Source organism: Anastrepha obliqua, chromosome 5, assembly GCF_027943255.1.
Source record: "Anastrepha obliqua isolate idAnaObli1 chromosome 5, idAnaObli1_1.0, whole genome shotgun sequence".
Taxonomy (NCBI): domain Eukaryota; kingdom Metazoa; phylum Arthropoda; class Insecta; order Diptera; family Tephritidae; genus Anastrepha; species Anastrepha obliqua.
In genome coordinates this window covers 73,204,611-73,228,612 of record NC_072896.1, presented here as the reverse complement: position 1 = coordinate 73,228,612, position 24,002 = coordinate 73,204,611, and the positions used below count along the sequence as shown (strand labels likewise).

At 36.6% G+C, this 24,002-nt stretch overlaps 2 protein-coding genes across 3 annotated transcripts in view; one reads left to right on the top strand and one right to left on the bottom strand.

Annotated features, from left to right (window-relative positions):
* LOC129247221 (protein phosphatase 1L) overlaps positions 1-9,052 on the top strand; it is a 71,723-nt gene extending 62,671 nt beyond the window's left edge. For both annotated transcript variants that reach the window (XM_054886252.1, XM_054886251.1), the window contains 4 exons: positions 4,596-4,881; positions 8,014-8,157; positions 8,240-8,412; positions 8,494-9,052. In XM_054886252.1, the coding sequence (XP_054742227.1) occupies positions 4,596-4,881; positions 8,014-8,157; positions 8,240-8,412; positions 8,494-8,845 (955 nt within the window). In that variant the 3' untranslated portion in view covers positions 8,846-9,052. The remainder of the gene's footprint in view (positions 1-4,595; positions 4,882-8,013; positions 8,158-8,239; positions 8,413-8,493) is intronic.
* A 4,451-nt stretch (positions 9,053-13,503) lies between these two features.
* Positions 13,504-15,440, bottom strand: LOC129247882 (guanine nucleotide-binding protein subunit beta-like protein). Its single transcript, XM_054887244.1, has 3 exons — positions 15,248-15,440; positions 14,871-15,082; positions 13,504-14,452 (listed from the first exon to the last, which is right to left on the bottom strand). The coding sequence occupies exons 1-3, from the start codon at positions 15,354-15,356 to the stop codon at positions 13,817-13,819; spliced, it is 957 nt and encodes a 318-aa protein (XP_054743219.1). The 5' UTR covers positions 15,357-15,440; the 3' UTR covers positions 13,504-13,816.
* Positions 15,441-24,002: the final 8,562 nt, after the last annotated feature.

Here is a 24,002-nt window from a genome sequence, read left to right as displayed (position 1 = left end):
ATCATTTTTATCGAGCCTGATGTCAAAGTGAATGCGATTTATTATCCGGTCCATTTTGGAGAGCAAGGTGAGGACTAAAAAATATGCCAGTATGGATGCGCTGAAAAAAGCGTTTATACGAGAATGGGCCAAAATACCTCAAGATCACATTCGTGCAGCATGCAATTCATTTTTTTACCATTTGAAGGCTTAGTCAAGGCCAAAGGTGGTCATATCGAACTAAAGTGAATATATGTTACAATTGTAATCATTTTTGAACAATTTTGTCTTTGAAATCAATAAAAAGTAATATCACACAAAAAAGTTATGGTGTTTTGAATAGGTAACACTTCATATCGTTCACCCGTTTGTATATTAAAGCAAATTCGTGAATATTTACATGCATAGCTACACGTATTATTTGAAAACAAAAGCTATTACACTGTGTTTACACACATGTATGTATGTATATATAAGCGATACTCACTCTTTGTAGCAATTAAAATGTACAGTTGTATTGTCAAATTTTTATTACAATTAATTTTTCAACAACAAAATACATATAATTCATTTTACAATTTTAGTAAAAAAACGCCTCACTCAACACGTAAAAGAAATTTACGTGTTCATGCAACGTTTTTGCTTAATGTTTATTAAAAATTCCTTTTTTTAAATGCTCACTCTTTAGCTTTCATATATTCAAAACAATCGAAAAGCCACAAAGGCCTTGCAATTATTTTGAAAATCGGTCTAAATTAATTCAAAATATGACATCAGCCCTATGTCTCCTGTATGGAAACATTTGCATACTTTCGCTGTTCGGCAAATGATATTTTATGTGTGTTCGTGCCTCACAATAATTATCACAACATTGCAACCTTCTTACTTGCTTGATATTGGTACATAAAGTTGCTGTCGCTCAGCCTAAACACAGTGCAACTCAATTTGGGGGCGCTTTGATTCCAACTCAACATGAAAGTTCTTGTAAAACACCTAAAACTTTTTCAAAAAGTGGAGTTAAAATAGTTACCTAAGCGTAATACCTTCTTAGATATGCATGGTGGAATCCCACGGGGAACATTTTTGTAGAATATTTGAGCTCATTAGCTCCCTCAAAATAGAGTCGTTTTTACCTTTTCTTCCCTCCTGCTAGAGGGTTCAAGTGTTCTAGAAAACAGAATCTGTTACAATGAACGTAAAAACCTGCAGAAACTAAAATAGCAAATACTCGCAGTTCCCCAGTTCTCCTTAAGATATACAACCATTTTTTTCTTTCTTTCATAGGCATTAAAGTTGTGAATGCACAAAACTAGCTACTACGGTTTGCTTGTTCTTAACTACCTGTTCAGATTTTTCATTGTGTCCGAACTTGCATAATTACCTGGTTATACATAAGTAATAGGAGTAAATAACCTTGCAAAAATTTATTTATACTTATGTACGTAATTTCTTCCCTGACTTACAACTTGTACGCTGGTACATTTTTCTTGTGAAAAATATATTTTTTCTCACCAAATGTGGTCGTTTTTGCTTCAATTCAGCATTAAATTGCACTGGCATTTCTGTATAATATTTCATTTATGCGTTTTCAATGACATCGCGAGGACCGTCAAACAACTGTCGTCATGGCCTTGCTGGCCGTCAATAGCCACCCACCTTCGCTTTTCTAAGCTTCAATTCCTCACGAGAAGTCGAATGTCTGAACTGTTACTTGAACTCTGGTATATTATGGCTAGAGAGCGACCGAACTGTGGCCACAAAATTTCAGTTTGGTTAGTTCAGTAGGTTCAAAAAGAACCGAATTTTAGCCAAACATTTCTTAAAACTTGTTTTTTCTTTTTTTTTTTTTTTTGAAAAATCATCAAATCCAGGTTTCTTTTTTAATTAAAATATCATCCGGCCCTCCATCGAGTGAGCAATTCAGTGCTGCAAGTTAGTTTTTTACTGATAGCTCTATACCGCTAGAAAGGTACAATAAAAATGTTGATAAGCAATTATTTTTGCATTTCAATATGAAATTATTTAACTACGATTATTAAATATAATAATTACGACATGTAAACATGTAAAAATCCTTTTTTTTGGTTTTAAGCATTAGCATATATTGCGAATTGAAATTAATGCAAGTGAGATTCATGTATGTACCTTTTTTGCATTTTCATTCATAAAAATATTGAATATTTTAAAACTAATAATTGTTTATTACTTGCACCCTTTAACATGTTCGGCTCGGTTTCGGTTGAAATTTCAGCCTTAAAAATTGATGTCCTCTAATTGTGATTATTCTTGTTCCATGCAAGGTTACAAAACGATTGATTTCGTTTATTCAGTTGTGAGCAAACTATCTTTTTGATAGCTTTTTCATATCCAAATATTATATTTAAGCGAAACTGATATCACCGATTCATGTGAACAACTTGCAGCCTCTTCAGACTTCACTTTGCGTTCGTCCAGTACAATTCCATGGATTTTATACTCCATATCTAATTTGCTAACCAACATCGGACGACCGAAACGTTCGACGCCATTTTGTTTAATTTGCTTAACGCTTTTTAGCGCAAACAAAAATGTGTTACACTCGTACCTGTATGAGCACATAAAAATCTTTTTTTTTCTAAGGTAACCATTAAATTTCACAAAACATATTTCCTTTAGTGATGTCAATCCCGGGATTCCAGGAACCCGTAACTAGTGGATTCGTAAAACTAAAAATTAATTACAAAAACATTTTTTTTATAAAACTGCAGAGTTTATATTTGGCGGAGCATTGTGTTTTTAGGTTGCGGAAAGATAACAGCCAAAAATAGCTGTTAACCTGGGGGATAAATTGCATAGGGCTTTAACTAACAGTAGTTTCGATTAACGAATTTTTGTTTATGGTGGAGGTGATAGTGGCTGCTATTTGCAGAAAGCGTTTCAATTTCTATCATCAACCAGAAACCAAGTGTTGAAGCAGAAAGGATTTTTTCATCTGATGTCCTTCTATGCAATAAATTTAGGCCACGATTCGAGGGTAACATATTGAGAATGCTCTGATATTTTTAAGATCACAATTTAATGTAAGCAAACAGTAATTCAATCTCAAAACGTAAGTCACTTACACAAATCTCAAAACGTAAGTCACTTTTATGCATACATAGGGTTTTTCAGTAAGAGCGCTTCAACTTTTGAACTTTTTTGAATAAAACACAAACGGTTTGACTTTTTTAACTAATTTTTTTTTTATTATCGAGTTTGAACATATACATTTAAGTATGAAATTCGATTTCTTTTGCATGACCACCGCGTGCACGTTTTACGAAGTCCAATCGTTGAACCCAATTTTCGACCACTCTTTTGCATAAATCGGCCGAAATTCCAGCAATTTCGCGTTCAATATTGGCTCTGAGCTCACAAATCGTCGCCGGCTTGTTACTGTAGACCAATGACGGGACGGCTTGTTAAATGGACCGTAAAATGGCCGTAATGCTCTTAAAGTAGCAGCAACAGAACGATTATTTTCATAAAAAATTTGCACGATTTGCAATCGTTGCTCAAGTGTGTAGCGTTCCATGATGAAATGTATACTAATGAAGTTTACAAATGGCAAGCGAAAAATAAAAAATATTGCGTCGTTCGCCCTCCCTATCGGAAAAAAGTTGAAGCGCACCTATTGAATAACCCTATACAAGGTGGCGCAAAATTAACCATCCAATTGTTTTAAGTAAAAAAAAATTATGAGTGGTAGAAAGCTTTATTTTGACTTTTACACACTCCATTGCTTATAGTTTGCATACTGCAACTGTTTACCTCGCAAGTGTCAAATATGATTAACGCATGACGCCATTTTCTAAAATTATAACAATTGCTGCGGTATCAAATATATTTGTGGTGCAACAACTTTGTTATAAAATACCGAAGACTTAAGTTTGTAGAATTTTGTTCTTGTTTTTCTAGTTTGTAAATAAGTTTAATGAATTGCCTTAGTAAATTTATGAGTTGACAAAAATTATTATATATTTCTTTGCTGTAATGTTTTTATTTAAAATAATTTAAATACTTTATTTAAAATAATGAAGACTTAGTACATTTTTTTAACAAAAGCCTCTTGATATCGGGGTTACAAAATAAGATCCCGAAGATGAGAAGATCAGTAAAATCCCAAAAATTTAAATTCCTAATACCCTCAAACATCAACAGATTCAACGGTGTTTCCCTGAATTTGACGTACTGTGAAAATCGAATTATTATTTTTTTTCTAAATTATATTTTTCATGCAGCTATTAGAAATTCTAAATATGAACCCAATTCTGACCTTATTTATGATTTTTCGAAAGATCTCGGCTCTATTACGCTACCCGTTCGTACCCGGATTTCCAGATCTAGTTTTGCCATTTCTTCTGGCCGAATTTCCGGACTACTTGTAAATATTCCCCTATTTGTCAGCATCTCAAACTCCTCAAACGCACGCTATTTTATTTTACTTATTTATTTTTCTTCGTTTTTCAATTTACCAAATCAAAGTCCAACATGAAGGTGTATGAATATGTATGAGTATTAAAAAGTATCTTCATACTTTTTATATTTTTAGTCTAAATTTTTGTTAAATGCATCGAGTTTAATTTTCTTTCCTACAGCACCGCAGATGATTGCAAGGCATCGTCGGTTGGTAAACAACAAAAGGATACTGATGTATTCACCTCCAAATTGAACTCTTTAATGCGCGGTGGCAATGCTGCTAAGGAAGCTCTATTCGGCGGCGGCGGTAAGGAGAGTGGCAAGGAAGATGGCAAATGGAGTGGGCCACCACAAAATTTCGACGCCAAATGTTACATTGAAAATGGTAAAATTAATTTTGGCAAATTGATCACAGACGAAGTATTAGCTGCGGATTATAAATTGGTAGAGGCGGCCAAAAAGACGGTGAGTTGAAATGATTTGAATTAGTTTTCTTTTTTAATGTAATGCATATGTGTATGTGCATATGTACAAGATGGCGTAAAATTAATCACGCTAGATTTATAATTATAACAGTATCAGCAGCGACACCTCTTTTACTAGGGCGGATACTTATTCCCATACCCAATACATAGAGTGGGGTGGTCCATCTTGCGTTGGGAATTTGATTTCATTTGGCTGTAAATAAATTTCAGCAATAGTAGGTTCAACTTTTGGCTCGTCTCTGTTAAATGTATTATCTACGGCATGCCGTAAAAATCAGGCTAATTGAGCCTAATTACAGCTTTTAGGCGGCTCGTTTCGGCCGATTAGTCAATTTTCGTTTTTAGAAATTTGATTTTAAAATTTCCCAATTTTGTTCTAATGGAAAACGACCAAGGCCAATTGAAAACTGAAGGTGGCGCCTTCCCAAGACAGTTAATTTACTTTTTGCAATTTTGACAATTCTAATGTCAGACTTCTTTCCAATACAACACAAATAATGAAGAGAACTTACACGCTTATGAAAATTCAGTGAATGGCTTGGTAATATTGTGATTTGTGACATTTAAATTAAACAAACTAATGTAAACGACGTACCGCGTGTTAAATTGAGAAAACTCAAATCAATATAAAGCTTCCAAATGCAATTTTTTTGTGTTTTTATGCTGATTACGCCGTGACAAGAAAGTGTATGTGTGTGTGTATAATTTCTTGTGTTTGGTAGTTTCTATTGCTTTCGCATACTCTTCCTCTTCACAAACAAGTAATTCCCCTTCTATTTGTTATTTATTCATGGAGCCTGACGACACAGCGAACGACAGGCGAAATCTTGTATTCGATCATTCTTGGAAAGCAACACATTTTGTAAAAGTCGAACAATAACCCAATTTTCGAACACATCAGGGATGTTGCTTTAGCCTTCTATAGTCGAAAAATTCGTTAGTAAAAATGTTAAACACTAAATGGATCCCCCTGTATGTCAGCGACCGCTAACTGTTTGCCATGACTACTTATCTATCGAGTGCAATACCCCTCGACTTCTTTCGCCTTATTCTCCGGATTTGCGCAAAAGTTTATTCTGGTCCAAACCTCTCGAGCGACGCCAGAATATGCGACTAGTACTACATGACGGTCGGTGCTACGTTTCCAGAATTACCCAGATTTAAGTCCGACCAAGAACTGTCGCTTCTATAGCATTCCCCAATAACTTATAGGGAATGCTTATCCTGTTACAGCAACTACAACTAATATTGCGTCCATCTCTTATCTCTAAGAGGATTACATACTCTCGGTTAAGGAGATCAGTAAGACGCTGAGCAAGCAATTCCTGTTGGATTGTTACCGTAGCAATCACCCCTGTAGGCACTTGATTGAGCCTCAGCCACCGCTTAGGCAAGTCAGGAGACATCTCTTCGACTATACTGACGGAATCCAGGACCAAGAACAACTACAACTACTGGATCGGACATTAGCCCATTCGCGACGGGTGACGTGTATGTATGTATATACGGCAGTCACTTGGTGCATCACAACGGCTGATGCCGACTATACTCATATGTATAGGGTGGGCCATGTAAAATTTGCTTTTTGAATCGGCTATAAAAAAAACTAATCAATATTTTTTCAAACTTTTTTTTATTTTGAAGATTGAACATTGTCATTTATGAATGAAAAATAATATCGTTCAAATGACTGCCACGACTGGCTTTACAGTAGGCCATTCGATCAACCCAATTTTGAAGCACATTTTCGATTGTTTGGGCTCCGATTTCATGAATGGCAACTTCGATTTCGTGTTTTAAAGCATCAATTGTCTCTGGATGGTTCGCATAGCATTTGTCCTTAACGGCTCCCCACAATAAATAGTCCAACGGGCTTAAATCACAGCTCCGAGGCGGCCAATTGATATCGGAATTTCGGCTGATTATTCGGTTTTCAAAAACGGTAGCAAAAAGTTGGAGTGTAACTTTGGCAGTGTGACAAGTTACACCGTCCTGTTGAAACCAAATGTCGTCCATGTCATCCTCTTCAATTTTTGGAAACAAAAACTCGTTGAGCATGTCACGGTAACGCTCGCCATTTACTGTAACCGCGACTCCTCGCTCAGTTTCGAAAAAAAATGGCCCCGATGATGTATCGTGCCGTCAGACCAAAAACCGCACCAAACAGTGACTCATTGTGGATGCATTTGCTTCTCTACAGTAACGTGTGGATTTTCTGAGCCCCAAATCCGACAATTTTGCTTATTGACGTAGCCACCGATGTGAAAATGAGCTTCATCAGAAAAGATGATTTTTCGGTAAAAATGCTCATCTTCGGTCAAACGATTTTCTGCCCATTGAGCGAACCGAAAACGCATTGGATGGTCATTAGGCTTCAGTTCTTGCACCATATAGCGTCCCATTTCGTAAATGTCAAACCTTTAGGTAAATTATGAACACATTTGATATGTCATTTGTGTTACCATTCTCAAAAAAATAGGTGGTTCAGAAAGCAAACGCTCTATGGCCCACCCTGTATGTAGTAGTCCACAGAGAATGACGTTGCGAAGAGTGGGAAAGTATGACATAGCTGCGCCGTCGCAAAAGGTTAAACGACATTCATCGGGAATCTCTTACCACCTTCCTAAGCTCCCGACCCTCGAATATCGTCATCGGAGTCCAACAACCATCATTTGCAGAGCTTCAGCTGCCTCGTGAGATCTGCGTTATCCTCCTACTTATATGTACAGAATCGACCTCGACATACCCAATATATGTCCGGCATGTGCAGGCACTTACAAGCGGGCGTCAACGACCCCAACATGCCCGTGGCAACCGGTTCTACGTTACCGGAATCACTCGGGTTTTCCCGACATCGCACGATATTAACCACCTATTCACATGCCCCTCAAACGCACTGCCCTAGCACACCTCTCCCTCTGAACCCAACGCGTCGAAACAGCATGTTGTCTGGGCCTACCGTTAAATGAGTTAGATGACGATCGATAACTACACCACACTGGCAGGGCTTGAAGAACTGCTACTACAACAACCACAATATTACATCCATGTGTATATTTATTACAAAAAATACATTTTTTTTTATTATCTTTGTACTTACCATCTTTTCCAGACCAACATCGCCGGCACCACAGCACTGATCGCCGTGATAGAAGGCAGCAAACTGACTGTAGCGAATGTGGGTGATTCTCGTGGCGTTATGTGCGACTCTCGTGGCATAGCGATACCGCTGTCATTCGATCACAAACCGCAACAAGTAATGAATATTTTTAATTTTTACATTCGACTTAAATTGAAAATTAAAATTTACATAAATTAAAAAAAAAAAACAATTTCAGGTGCGTGAACGCAAGCGCATACATGACGCTGGCGGATTTATCGCCTTTCGCGGCGTCTGGCGTGTGGCCGGTATATTGGCTACGTCTCGTGCTCTGGGCGATTATCCACTGAAAGACAAGAATCTAGTCATAGCAAATCCCGATATATTAACCTTCGACTTAAACGATCACAAGTAAGTTTCAAATTCGTAATTTTTAAGTATCCACAATTTTGTAACCACAACTAAATATAATCCCGATTATACATATTACAGGCCCACATTTCTGATATTCGCCACAGATGGACTGTGGGACACCTTCAATAATGAAGAGGCTTGCACTTTTATCAAAAAGCATTTGCATGAAGCTGACTTTGGCGCCAAAGCGTTAACCATGGAATCGTATCAGCGTGGCTCAGTAGACAATATCACTGTCCTGTTGGTAGTTTTCCGCAATGGCACTTATCGCATCAACTCGGCCACGACAACAACGGGCACGTCATCAGCGTCAAAGGCTAATGCAGCTGTGGCCGCAGCAGCAGGCAATCAATTTCCCGTGAGCAATAGTGCAGCGAAATTTCCCGTGACGAATTTAAGTCGCTCGAATAGTGGCGTCAACGCGAAATAAAATGGGCAGCTATAGTATGTACCTATGTATTATAATGCAGCGTCATCAAAAAAGAATAATAAAAGATTGTTGAATACAGCTCGCCAAGTGAAAAAAAGGAGGAGAAATATGTATTTAAAACTATTTATACATATATATATGCCCTGTTATAAACTAAACAATTCATTCTAAATGAGGGCAAGTTTTTTGTGGAGTGCGCACTGCTGTGTATTTTATGTAACACCAACGAAATAAAGTGCGCTTACAAAAAAACAAGCGATTTGGATATATAAAAATATTTTCTGCTAATCTATGTAGGGACTTAGAAAATTATTTGTAAAAATCAATTCTAAATATTTTGATTTTTGTTGACATTTCTTGTTTTTATCGTACGTTGTTGTTTTAATAAATAACGTATATATGTATGTATGCATCTGCATTGAATTTCATAAAAATTATATTCTTTCTAGACCTTAAGTGTATTTAAATTAAGTTAACTGATTACCTAAAGGAAGAAACTTGAATTTTCGAACCTTACCGCTCTTATTATCTATCCTGCACTATTGATTTTTCCTATTCATTTGCGTTTTGAGAAAATATATTACCTCACAAATTATGAAAGCAGACATACAAAACAAAGCCCAGATAATTTATATATTTAAGTTACGAACTATTTTAAGCAAATTTTAAACATAGTAAATACTTGACGGTTTAACGAAAATATAATTTATTTAATTTAAAAATAATTGCGCCTGCGTTTCAATGGTTGAAAGGGTAAAAAATACGTATTTTCGGAAAAAGCTCAGACTGAAAATATAGGATAGTTCAGCGCACTCAATAACAGTGATAATGCGATCTCTTTGCTGTTTTGATGGCCTGTGTCTGATACTCGACTGATTGGTTGCTGCAATATTGCAGAAGTTAGAAATTCGCTCCAAATGTGTTGATTGAACTTATTTTTGACCGAAAAAAAAAGTAAACTTCAAAATAGTATTTATTAAGAAATAACTTACTTTTCCATTTCCATTTCTACTGCTCCTGATTAGCTAGTGATGACGTAACGTTCGAACTTTTGCAACAATTATAGTCGGGTTCACTTGATTCGAGGCAATAGTTTTTATGTAAGAAAATGGATATTAATACAAGATTTTCGGATAACTCAAGTGAAGTCTAAACGGGAGCGTGTCATTATTCTGTATTACAAAATTCTGGGTGACAAAATTCTGTAAATTGCAAAAAAATTCTGCCTTTTAAAATTCTGCCTTTTTAAAATTCTGCTTTTTAAAATTCTGCTTTTTCAAAATTCTGCATGTTTAATGCGAAAAATTCTGCTTTATTCAAGTTTTGTGATTTTCGTCGTACAAGAAGTAACAAAATAAACATTTATTCCATAAATATATATATGTATATGTTTAAGCGATAACAATATTTTAGTTTAGCCAATTACAATTTTTTGGAAATCTTTTTAAATATGTAGTGTGACTTAATTCATTTGTTTTCTTAATAATTCTTCGCAGCTGTTCGTTTTTTTAGAAGAGTTCTACGCAAAAATACTGTGGATTCTATCGAAACTGAAGAAAAAATTATTATTATTATTTTTTATTTAATATCTCGAATAATAATAAAAAATAATAATAATAATAAATTAAATAATTACATTACCTCTTTAACATTGTTAACATTATATTTTAATACAGAATTTTGTAATACAGAATTTTGAAAGCAGAATTTTAGAAAGCAGAATTTTAAAAAAGCAGAATTTTAAAAAAGCAGAATTTTAAAAAGCAGAATTTTGTTTTTAGAATTTTGTACATACAGAATTTCGACACCAACCCAGTCTAAACTTGGCTCGAAAATAAATAAGCATCGAAATATTATTCCATCTAACGGTTGTTGTTGTTGTTGTAGCAATAACTTTGCCCTGCCAGTGTAGTGTAATCACCGGTCGTCTTCGTCTATCTCATCTAACGGTAGGCCCAGGAAACTAGCTGTTTCGACGGGTTGGGTCCACAGGGAGAGGGGGTGTTAGATGAATGGGGTAGATGGGGCATGTGAAAAGGTGGTTAGTGCCGTACGGGGTGCCTTCACATGCCGGACATATGTTTAGTATGTCGGAGTCGATTCTCGATAAGTAGGAGTTTAACCTGCTACAGTAACCAGAACGTAATTGTGCCAAGGTTACGCGGGGCTCTCGGAGAAGTTGGAGCTCTTCGCCTGCGATAGGTGGTGGTTGGACTCCGATAACGGCATTCGGGGGTCGGGAGCTTAGGTATGTCGCAACAGTAAAACTTCAGCAGCTGTGTTTGATTTATTGGACACTAACCAAATAAGAAAAAATAATAATAAATATAGGACATTGTTTTTGCTTCAGCTTTATTATTTAAAGCTTAGCAGTTTCTGCTGCTTGTTTATAAAATACGTTGATGAATGGATTTGGACAAATTCTCCAGATAGCCTAATGAATTTTCAGACCAAGCTCTTTTAAATCTCCGTGGGCACCTGGGTCTGTCCAGATCTTTTCTTCTTTGGACAATTTCCCTAATTTTCTATCGATTTGTAGATTCAACCTAATCCTATGTCGATGGGTCGTTCGTTTACCCGGTCCGTTTCTTTTTGGGTTTTCCCCGGGAGAACTAAGCAACCTGGAATGGTTATTCCCACTCCTAAAAAAAGTATTCGTCACAAGGATACTCTAGTCAAAATTTCGAATTCGTAGTACAATTTGTGTTGAACAGCCAGAGGAAGCAATTTACAAGCGGGCGTCAACGACCCCAACATGCCCATGGCAGCCGGTTCTACGTTACCGGAATGACTCGGGTTTTCCCGACCAAGGGCTGCCGCTACAGTAAACTAGCCCTGTCTAGTGTACCGTATCCCGCCCATCGACATAGGATTCGGCAGTTTTCTGTAGGTAACTTATATTGTCTAATTTTCGTTATCAAACATACAAATTTTTATTTTAGTATACACCAGCTGCTCCGATTGTATTTAAAAAATTTTTGAAAAATGATACAATAAAGAAATTTTCGTCAATTTGTTATTCAATATTTTTTTTTTACCCAATAATTTGCTAAAATAAAGAAAATTTAGGAATATATCCAAAGAAACTTGAAGAAACGAAACTTTTCTATGATCGAAAATTTGCCTTTTTAGAGCGCCGCAATTAAGCATTGCAATAAAAAATATTTGTATTTCATAATTGTTCTCATATTCTATGTTTTTTTAACTTTCACTTAGCGCAAAAGTTTTCTGATTTCGTCAATTCGTTGAGAAATCAAAATTTTTTTATGAAACTACTGCACGGTGCGTGTTTCATAGCTTTAATTTATGATAAAATATTATTAAAATAATAAATGTTGAAAAAGCCTCATGGGATATATTTAGTTAAAGCTAAGCGGCATGGGATTAAGGTGCCAAATGGAACGGCATGGGATTAGGGTTAAAAAATGTCCTCGAACAGGACGAAAAAGTCTCCAACGGAGGGTTAATGATTCGTATTTAAGAAATGTTTTCCTCGAATTGTTGCCCATTCTCAGAAACCTTACCAGCAAACCATCCCCATATATGTTCAATTATGTTCAGATCAGGGGAATACGGTGGCCATGCCGTAGTTTCAACGTTTTGGGACGCCATCCAAGTTTTGACCACACTTGCAGTGTGTACAGGTGCATTGTCCTGTTTAAATAAAAAATCCTGTTAAATTAAATAACAGTTCCCAATGCTTCACGAATCTTGGGAAAGATTATGCCACCAGTTTCCTCGTCATTTTGTAGTCTGCAATTTTCAATGCAAACACGCCATAGTACGATATTGCTTCTCATACCATAACACCACCTTCACAGCTGTGATGTCGACTCAAGTACCTTTCCTCCTTTCTTAAATCATGGAAGTAGTAATTGAACCCATCCGGCCCTACCAGATTGAACTTCTTCTCCTCACCAAAAGCTACTTTAATCCATTCACAGGGATCGTTATTTCCAACAAAACTCAAAGTCATGTGGTCCCTTGCAAAAACGAGACGGCGTTCTTTGTGAATTTTTTTTACAGGTGTTTTAATTTTTGTAGTTCGTACCATAGGATGCAGCTTGTCCACGTAAAGATCCACAACATTTGGGCTTAGACCAATTTTTTTAGAAATTTGGCGATTTTAAACTCCCTTCGATTTGCCCTTTTTCGCGAGCTGCTAAACCGTTCCTCTTTTCCATTTTAATGGTATTAAGAAGTTTCGATCGAACACAATGATTGATTAAAAAACGGTCCGTAATGTAGGCTGAGTGAACCAATAAATCAAGCACAATATTATAACTGTTGAAGTTTTACTGCTGGGAAATATCGTTAAATGGAATCTTTTGATGTATGTTTATTTTCGAATTATCAGAAATCCTTGTCAAACCCTTAGGTCAAATACGGTTGCTTTTCTTCCATAAAAATGATTGCCTCTGACCAGATTAACCTGACTGTATCTGCAGAATGTGAAGCCATCTAATAAAAAGTAAAGCTGCCGCAATTATTACAGCGCAAACACATTCACATACCCCTCAAAAATGTATAAAGAATGTTTCTTGCTGTTACAATTAAAACTCCCTTAATGCCTCTTAACTACATTGTTTACATTTTAAATTTCTAAATAGGAATTCCAGAAATTCAAGGTACCACGACATAATAGAAAACACGTCAGGTTAGTGGTAAAAATAAATATCCCTAATTATATTTGCTAATTAAGATAATACTTAAACCTAAAATATGGCTACTTTAATACAAAATTCTTTTTTTTTTTAATTTTTGACATTTTCTTGTTATTTATTTGTTTATATAATAAACAAATCAGCGTTCAATGAATTAACATTTTAAATACAGTACACATTTTTATTTTTAAATACATTAAATGAATGCCCAAGCTGTCTGGGCAACATGGTCTAGAACGTATAAAATTTAGTTAAAAAAAAAATGTTGCTGCACTTAAGCATCAATTTCTGTCACCATAGCAATAACTTAGTGAGCAGAAACAGATACTTGCCATACGCGAATGGTCTTGTCAGAGTAGCCAGCGAACAGGGTCTGACCGTCGGTGGACCATGCCAACGACAAACATTGTGGTGGATCAGCTTTGGAGCTGGTCGATACAACTTCGGGGCGGAGTTCCTCAACGGTCTTCTTGCATGCCAAATCCCAGATTTTGATGGATGGACCATAAGCGACGCACAGCCAGTAGCGGTTGGGTGAGAAGCACAATGCGTTGATGATGTCATTATGCTCCAAAGTGTACAAGTTCTTGCCGTCATTCAGATCCCATAACAAAGCCTTGGAATCCTTGCCACCAGAAGTGCACAATGAACCGTCAGGTGAAACAGTTACTGTGTTCAAGTAACCATTGTGGCCATGGTGGTTGTTCTTCAATTTGCAGTTGGCCAAATTCCAGACCTTTACGGTGCGATCCCAACCACAGGAGACGATAATGGGGTTGGAGTGATTTGGCGAGAAACGTACGCATGAAACCCAATCGGTATGTCCATCTTCCTGGATGGTGAACTTGCACTCGGCCAAAGTGTTCCACAACTTGATGGTTTTGTCGCGGGAGCCAGAGACAATTTGACGATTGTCAGCGGAGAAGGCAACAGAGAGTACATCCTGCGAAACACAAAATAAAATTATTGTAAAAATTATACAATTACTTTTGTGCGTTAAAGTATAACTTAAACCATTTCCAAAACAAACAAAAAAAAACCGCTTACGACTTACAATTTCACCGCCTTGCTGTTGCGACGGAGATGCTCCTAGAAGGTGCTCCACGACACTCAACCAGAATTCTGCCTCGCATAGGCTCGTAATTTATATTTAAGGTGGTGCCTCACCTTTAACCCTACACTATTCGACTATCTAATCAGATCAAATTGTATAAAAGAGGCCCTAAGTCAGCACCACCTGCTCTTCTAGTCAATTTTGACTGCACACTCATGTGCCTTTTCAATTATTCATATTCTTTCAAACCCTATCAAGAACTGTGCTAAACAAAAGTTTTACAAAAAATTGCGACATTTCGCCCCACCTTGGTGTGATCTTCGAAACGACGGGTGGTCTTGCCAGCAGCCAAATCCCACAAACGCAGAGTTTTGTCCCATGAGCCAGACAGAGCGTAGTTACCATCAGAAGACAGCACAACGTCGCTCACGAAGTGAGAGTGACCATACAGACGCTTCTGGGGGAAACCGTAGTTGGTGTCCTCATCGCGAGTCAACTTCCACACGATAAGGGTCTTGTCTGAAAGTAAATTACAAACAAATGATTAAAACAATTTACTTTCAATCAAGAATTATAAGATTAATCAAATTTAAAACGATTAAAACGATTGAATAGCAAATTTTCCAATTGGTAAAACTTAACCTCAAAATATTTTACTGACTTCATTGCCCCTTTCACACTTACCACGAGAAGCTGAGATGATGGTATCAGGATCCTTGGGGTTGGTGGCAATTTGGGTAACCCAACCAGTATGCCCAACAAGGGTACCGCGCAATTGGAGAGTCTCACTCATTTTTTTCAAATTGGATAAATTTTTCTGCGAAGCGCAACGAAAAACACAACTTAAACTCTCGAGGGTTTAGGTAAAAGAAGGAAATTGGATTCCGCAGCATGAACTTGGCTGCGGAACACAGTGAAATTTTTTCCCAGCAGATGTCTCCCCTAGCAGTACAAAGTAGAAAGGGAGTTTTTTTGGGATACAAGTCTGTTTGCTTAGTTTTGTTGAAATAAGTTAAATATAACATAATCCAAAGACTGTCGAAAATAGTACTTGATTAGCCTATTCAAAGGTACAAAATTACGAGCCTATGGTTAAATTTAGTAATAATAAAGGGCGGTATTTCATTAGGCGCTTAATCAAAACGAAATCCATAGTTGGCAATGCACAATTGAACAACAGCAACAGAGGATTTTTGTTTTTGCTTTTGGTTCCTAGAAAGTCAAAATCTATAAGAAAATATTGATAGTTAAAAGTAATTTAAATATGATACAAATTTTAAATTTAGAGACCAAATAAATAAATAGACAAATCAGTGTTTTAGACCTGCCGCTTCTACCTGTTAGATCGCTGTCTTCTTAGTTGTCTAAAATCGTGATTTCTCAATATCTTTCAGTTGACTTCTGATAAACCTTAATTACCGCTTAGATGCTAATAACAACAAAAAATGGTGGCTAATAGCAGTGAAAGTAATTAATAATTATTTTTTTTTTTTTGGTATAATTTTGAAGCAGAGTCTTTTACGTAGAGAGGAGTTAGGGCGATTTCTCTTTTCATCTAAGCAAAATTCGAGGCTTTTTTCTTATTTTAGGCGATTTCTATTGAATGAGTGTGTCCACTACACCCACGTAATGTGACATAAAATAAATAAATGAAAATGAAATTTGAACAATAAAGATGGAACCAGACCAATTGGATGAACATTATTAATTATAACGTTAATTGGTAACAAACAGAAATGTAAAAAAGGAACCAAAGGTTAACCAAATATTTTTAAAGAAATTCACTGCTCGATTACTACAAAAACTATCACAAGATCTCAAGTGAAAATTTGAATTATTTGGTGAAACTCATAACACCATTCAGAAATTATACTCTGGCACAAGAAAATAATATCACACAGTTCAATCAATAGAGGGCAAATAGAGAATAGAGTGCAGACATATGTAAAGTAGTGTAAAATGTAATGGATCTGTAACCTAAAAACTTTAAGTGCTCAATTTTCAGTAGCAAAACAACCGATTTAGAAGTATGCGTTTGCACTCATTTCACATGAACGATCAGTTATCAATTGCGCTTACATACCAAATATGTACAATAAGGTGCACAGCGAGATAAGTAAGTTTTAATTAGAGGTTATTACATTTAAGTGCGCATAGTTATTTTATACTTTTTTTGATTAAATAACGTAACATCGTCAACAACAAAGCACCAGATGTTTTTGTCGTAAAAGCAAATATTATTTTTCGTTGAGTATAAACAGTTTTTTTTTTTTTAGATATTTTTTTATAAAATGAATGCTTATTGAAGTGAAAGAGGGTTTTCATAGAATTTGTGGTAGCCGTAGACGGTGGGTGCGACCATAACTTCGGGATCGGCACGATCATTTTTCAGGACCGCTTTGATAAGTATGGCCTATTTTATGCTTGTTCAAGCGTTTATTGGAAAGATAAGGGCGGATTTAATTAATTTAAATTTCATTTATTTTCAGCATTTAATTTGATATAATAAAAACCGCTATCGATTATATTGTGCGCGATACAAAAATGTTTTTCTTAAATCTCAACAGTTGCTATTTTTGCCGCACTTGCCGTACAGCAAAGGTAGAAAGTTGTTACTTTTTGTGCGTTCCGGCATGGCGTACGGCAAGTATGTGGCGCTTCCGACTCAAATATAAATAATCTATTTTGCTGTCAGCCAAATTCGGTGTCGCAACGGACCGATTGTGACGGGCCTGTTATATGGCCGCTGACTGACGGACAACCGCAAACAAAAATTTTTGTGTTTGACTAATGCTTGTTGAAACGAGCGACCACATACGCAAGCAGTGGAAACTGTCGAACTTGCCCTGTAATGCGTTCCGCACATTATTCAAATATTTTATGCAGCCACGAAACGGTAGATGGGTATTTAAGAGAATAATTTTTCATAGCAGAAACACACTCAGGGGTTTCCTATTGCCTGTCGAGGGGGTAATATTATTAGAAAAATATTTTCTATCATTAGGTGTTTCATGTACACAGTGGGTTTTACCCAAGCTCTACGGAATAGTAGTCATGAACAAAATCCAAAATACAGTGAATAAAAAAAATACATGAATGAAAATATGTTCCTTTAGATAAAGCCGATGAGAATGTTCTATTAATTCCATTCCCATGAAGAATGAAAATAATGTTTTTGGAATGTCAGCTACATATTATTCGGAACGTTGTAACTGAAAAGATTGATTGCATTCTGCTTGTAAATTGGCCAATTTTCAGCTTCCTGTATTCACTCAAGTAGAATCACAAGTAATAATAAAATTGTAGAATTATCTGCTCGATCACCTTGTATTTTCTATTTAAAATCTTTTGTTTGATCTTTTTTTCAAATTCACTCGCCACGGATTCCCACATAAATTTAAAGTTGAGGCCCCCTCCGACCTTCGCAACAAATGTTAGAAGGGAGTCGATAGATTTTTTTCAATGCTCAGTCGATATGGTCAGTGTGCGTTCAAACCGCGTGCAAGATAGAAAAAACGAAACGAACGTGCTCGCTCGCTCGTTTGCATGTGCGATGCCCGATTTCCGTGCATTTCTCGATAATACAACAGTCATCGAGCTCTATTTATACCAGGCCCACAGCGGGGCTAGCACGATCCAGACACATAAACATGTATGCAGGCGAGTGGCAAACATACCGAACGCTATTTAGCGCCAAAAACAGATATCATCGAGCTGATTGTCGATTGAATCGATAGCCCAGCTAACCAACACACAAACAATACGAAGCAAAAGGAAAAGATGGCGTTGTGTGCACAGCAAACATTCATTACTATCGAGTGCCGTTCGTTGCGATACAAATGCGTGCGCGCGAGCGAACACGTCGCCGCGGCCATAGTACCAAATTTCCAATTCGAATTCCGCACATTACCGAGATGCCTGAAATCGCAATTCCATACTTTTAGGCACGTCAGCGAAATTTTTTCATAGGCAAACAGCTCCGGCACACAAGCAAACAACCGCCGAAGTAGGCACATTTATTTGTTTGGCCAACTCAGCTCGTTCAGTGCGCTTTGGCATATGCCATGGGCTGCGTAACTATGTTGTGTAGAGCGACTAGCTATTGCGAACCAGTAGCAACAATGGCTGCTTAGTTTTGACAACGGCCGCCCAGTGTATGGAAGAACGAAATGACAATACGTGCTGGCGATGGTAGCGTGTGTTTAGTGTGCTGTTCGCAATAGTGTTGCATTGCCAAATACTTCTGCAGCATTGCTGGGCGCCTGTTGTTTGGGAATCAGAATTCAAAATGTTTTGATATTCTTTTGAAACTTGCAGTGTTGCTTGCGCACACAGGGCACCACAACCAACACGGGGTCTCCAGACAAACCGGGTGTTGCGCGACAATGTTGCTGGTAGATAGGGAACAGCCGATTTCCGCCTGTTGGTTGGCTAATTGTGGTACGACAGTTGGGAAATAAATGAAGTAAACTGGTAAAATCAAAATATGATAAATAAAAAAGTCAACACTTTAAAACTCACAACAAAACGCTACTACAATCGTACAACGAATTTCCAATGTGCTCTGGCGACGGCACACTGTTGCATTCCACTATGGAAAGCCAATTTTTCGTTTTGAAATACGAAACCGTTGCCGTCAGAGAACTTAACTATTATTTAGCCCAACAAGTAATTTCAATGCGCTGGAAATGAAACTCTAAAATCCCTTTGACGGTTTTTTATTTACTCAAACGAATTTCAACCATGCGATTTATTTTACCAGACAGCAGTGGCGACAAAACTGTGAACATACACCACGCGAAGGCATCCAGTGTTGCGTTTCACTGTGACTGTTCCATATTAACCGCAACTTTTTACTTTCAACTGATATTTCAGCTTTAGTTTTATGCGGCGCTCAGCGCACAACAGCAAGTTTCGGTTATTGGTTTATTGTTCCATTGTATCATGGTGAACACTTCCATGCCGTTTGGATGATTAGTCATTGCTGCCATGTTCGTGAGAGGATTACACTAAAGCGCAGTGTTTTTAGTAATTTAGAAATTATGGAGAGAAAGGAAATGAGCGTGAAGTATATATTGTTGCATTTTTCGTTTATTTCTTCTACATTTGATAATACTTATTTATGATTTTGCTATTAAGTAGAAGCACAACCGGCCTTTCAATATGTAACACATAAGCATTTTACCGGCGACAGTGACCCAATTACAATTTTTCTATGCACATGCACAGTGCTTGCCTATAAGAAGTGTACACATATTTTCTTACACACATACATATGTTTGCAGCTTTGTACGCTTTGCTATTAATCAACCAATCGGAGAGTATTTGGGTGGGAGAGAATCGTAAGGAGCATGCGCCAGTTTGAGGTAACCAGTTGAAAAAAGGTTGAAACTAAAAACTATTGGAAATACACATATGTATGTGTATATATAGGGTTTTTCAGTAAGAGCGCTTCAAATTTGAACTTAAAACACAAACGGTTTGACTTTTTTAACTAATTTGTTTTTTATTATCGAGTTTGAAAATATACATTTAAGTATGAAATTCGATTTCTTTTGCATGACCACCGCGTGCACGTTTTACGAAGTCCAATCGTTGAACCCAATTTTCGACCACTCTTTTGCATAAATCGACCGAAATTCCAGCGATTTCGCGTTCAATATTGGCTCTGAACTCACAAATCGTCGCCGACTTGTTACTGTAGACCAATGACTTCACATAACCCCAAAACGGGACGGCTTGTTAAATGGACCGTAAAATGGCCGTAATACTCTTAAAGTAGCAGCAACAGATCGATTATTTTCATAAAAAATTTGCACGATTTGCAATCGTTGCTAAAGTGTATAGCGTTCCATGATGAAATGTATACTAATGAAGTTTACAAATGACAAGCGAAAAATAAAAAATATTGCGTCGTTCGCCCTCCCTATCGGAAAAAAGTTGAAGCGCAACTATTAAAAAACCCTATATATTTTGATTATTGTTAACTCTAGATTCACAAACTATATCTACGGTTACATCTTACTTTTAAGGTCACCTAATTTAAGTAATTCGGGAGATATTAATAAAAATGTACAAATATTAGTAAAAAACAACTTTTATTGACAATTTGAACACAAAAAAAAAAAATCAAGCTACCGCGGTGTTCCATACACGTGTGACGGTTCCAGGAGGTGTAGATAAACATACATGTCTCGAACACCTCGGGTCCAGTATATCCCATACTATAGGGGTACATGCTAAAGTGTGCTTTTATCGTTCTGTATTGAGGCGCATTTAATTCTATCGCACCATGCGCTTGTAGTTGAGGGTGTATGAGAGATGTGTGTCTATGAATCTAGGGTTAGAAATGTAGCATTAATCATATTTCGGTGTAACACTGGTTAACAAATAATTAATGAGTTTTTACGCAAGAATTAAACCATTTAATTCGCTGAGCCTGAAAACCCACATATAGTACGTTTTTTTCTGTCATACAGTTTTCGAGATACTGCTAAGGATTATGAAAATATGTAGATTATAAAAATGTATAATATGTGGAGAGTTCGTTAACCCATCAAAACAAATGATATATCAAATTAAAGGGAATACGTAATTTTTGATTAAAAATAAACGTTTCCAAGTTAAAAGATTTGTTTTATTGGCAAAAATATGAAAATTTTTGTTAAATGCCGTAATTAAAGTTGTCAAGAACGAAGTATGATACTTGTATGCCATGTTACGTAGTAATAAGGAAATCTTTGCTAGATTTAGCAGCCTAAGGAACGAGATAGTCCCGATGATTCATGTAAGATGCTGATGAAAGACAAATTTATAGAGAAGCAACGCCTAATAGAAGTTTGAAAGAGAGCTAACAAATGTAGGTGGCTCTATGCTATGTTGGTTTTAAGCGGTTGTTGATTTTAACGATGGACCAACTAAATGGTAAAAAGCAGCAATATCTGAGATTAAGTAAAGTTTTCACACTAAAGAAAGTTAGTTTGGTATTATATGTAGACTTTTGTCAACGCTAATTTTGCGTTGTTTCCCCATAATTCTGTTATTTTATGTTAAAGAAAAATCAAAATGTCAAATAAAAGTGTATAAACGAAAATAGTGAGCATATGTAGACTTTTGTCCATCACCCACTGGCTTACAGGCTGCGTATATTTTTTCTAATCTCACCAACACAACTTTAGTTTTTGCCGACCTCTGTTATAAACAAATCACTGCCTCGCCTCATTCCATGTTACATCAGCAAACCAGCTGATTCCTTCAAATCGCTAAGAGCCGGTTAACGGTCTGATGTTGGCCACAACTTCAGTATCCTCTCCACCATGGGATTTCAAGATTAAGGTAACGTGCCGATCAATTTATTGGCATATCTTTAACCCTTTTGGGCCTGGGCCTTAATTCTGTAAGTGTCTACACAAAATTTCAACTTCCCATACTCATCTCCTTGGCCGCTATAGAAAATTACTTCAGAGCAAATTTGGTGATGTGGTAATTGTGGTGCACAATTTGCCCCAAATAGTATTTTGCTGAAACTATTTAATTCACATATTTATTATTTTTGTTATGGTTACTTGAATAAATTGCATATTTCAAGCCATCTTGCTGAATTCAGAAGAAAATTGTTACCTAAAACTGAAATGTTTTTTTTTTAATTATCATACTTTGCTGAAGGATTCTCAAATGAATTATTATTTGAACAAAACAAAAATAACAATACTGTTACACATATAAACATGCGAAACTGCCATCATGTAACGTTGGGGTCGACTGGGTTAAATATTCATTTACATATGCTCGTATAATTGAAGAAACACAAAAATGTTCTTGAAAATAAGAAACCGGATTTATTCGTTTAGAGGTAGTAGGAGAGCTTACTCATCACCTGAGGTAGTGTTGTCGCAAAGCGAGAAATATTAGCCGTAACATGAGGTGTCTGCTAAAATGTGTTAAAGATCATTACATTTTAACAGGAATTTGAGAAAACGGCTCTTAAGCCTTTACTGCATGAACTAATAAAGAGCTGGAAAACAATTTCACGGTGGAAATAGCTTTATTTAATTATCATTAAAGGAAAAATAATAGAAAAGTTTTATATTTTAAAATATCTTAGAATTCACTTAGATAGAAGAGTCCCATGGCGGAATCAGATTGAAAGAAAGCTTAAAATTAAAAACCTATATTGGATGCTTAATACGAAATCATCATTACCTCTAGAGTACAAAATTCTAGTATATACAGTGCCGCTCAACTGAATAGGTTTGAAAATTATTTCTTCTATTTTTTCTTCTTTTTTTGTTCCTATGGCATTTTTCACTTCTTTCTTTTTTGTTTTGAACATTCATTTGTTTACTCATAGTATGACGAAAAAATGTAACGGGTTCTATGCAACGGTAAATCAGAATTTTGCTTTCATCGTGAAATTCGCTAAATGTGTGGTCTATTTTTGGCTCATCTGATTAGGTTTCACAACTTTGACTTCACTTTTTGATTGACTGCGTGATTGAAAACATATAATTTCTTTGGTCGACTTAAATTTAAAGTAATTGCTACCATTTTTTTTAATATGGGTCGGGGAAAATTTTTAACCGATTTTGAAAAGGTGAAATTAAAGGATATATTGAATCTGGCCTAAAACATAATCAAATAGCAAAGAAGATTGGTCGAAGCCAAAACGTGGTAAGCAATTTTCTTCGTAACGATTACGGGAAAATATGAAAGGAGGAAAAAAATATGCTACTACGGCATCAGAGAGGCGACTAATCCTTCGAACTGCTTCGAATTCCCACCTCTCTGCCAGTAAAATCAGGGATGAATGCGGTGTAAATGCTAGTTTGGCAACGGTAAAACGAGTTATTCGGAGTGCTAAACACTTAAAGAGATTAAAAATAAAAAAAAACCTCCTCTCAATGATGCACTGAAGGAAGCGCGACTTCAATTTGCGCGGGATCACATGACATGGAACAAGGAGTGGAAGGCTGTGGTCTTCTCCGACGAAAAAAATTTCAATCTCGACGGACCGGATGGCTACAACTATTATTTTCACGATATGCGAAAAGAGGAATGCGTTTTGAGTCGTCATCACTCCTGTACAGGAGGCGTAATGGTTTTGGGGGGTCATATTATTTTATGGAACTTGCGAGCTGCAGTTTGTTTCATTAAAGATGAATGCAAATGTCTACAAGACTGTGCTCCAAAAGGCTTTTCCCCAGTTTTCCGATAGTTTCGGACCTATTCAATGGACGTACCAACAAGACAACGCCCCCATCCATACAGCCCGGGTTACAAAACAGTGGATTAAGGACCAGAATGTCAACTTGCTCGAGTGGCCGCCATACTCCCCAGACATAAATAGTATCGAGAACATTTGGGGACTTTTATTCAGCAAAGTGTATGAAGGGGGAAGACAATTTCAAGACTCGGCGACTGGTTGAAACGATTAAAACAG

Excerpts from the sequence above, each read along its gene's own strand:
- LOC129247882 (XM_054887244.1), bottom strand. The coding sequence starts at position 15,356 with ATGAGTGAGACTCTCCAATTGCGCGGTACCCTTGTTGGGCATACTGGT. Across the intron at positions 15,083-15,247 it reads CATCATCTCAGCTTCTCGTG|ACAAGACCCTTATCGTGTGG; the intron begins GTAAGTGTGAAA and ends ATTTACTTTCAG. Across the intron at positions 14,453-14,870 it reads GTTTCGAAGATCACACCAAG|GATGTACTCTCTGTTGCCTT; the intron begins GTGGGGCGAAAT and ends TGTGTTTCGCAG.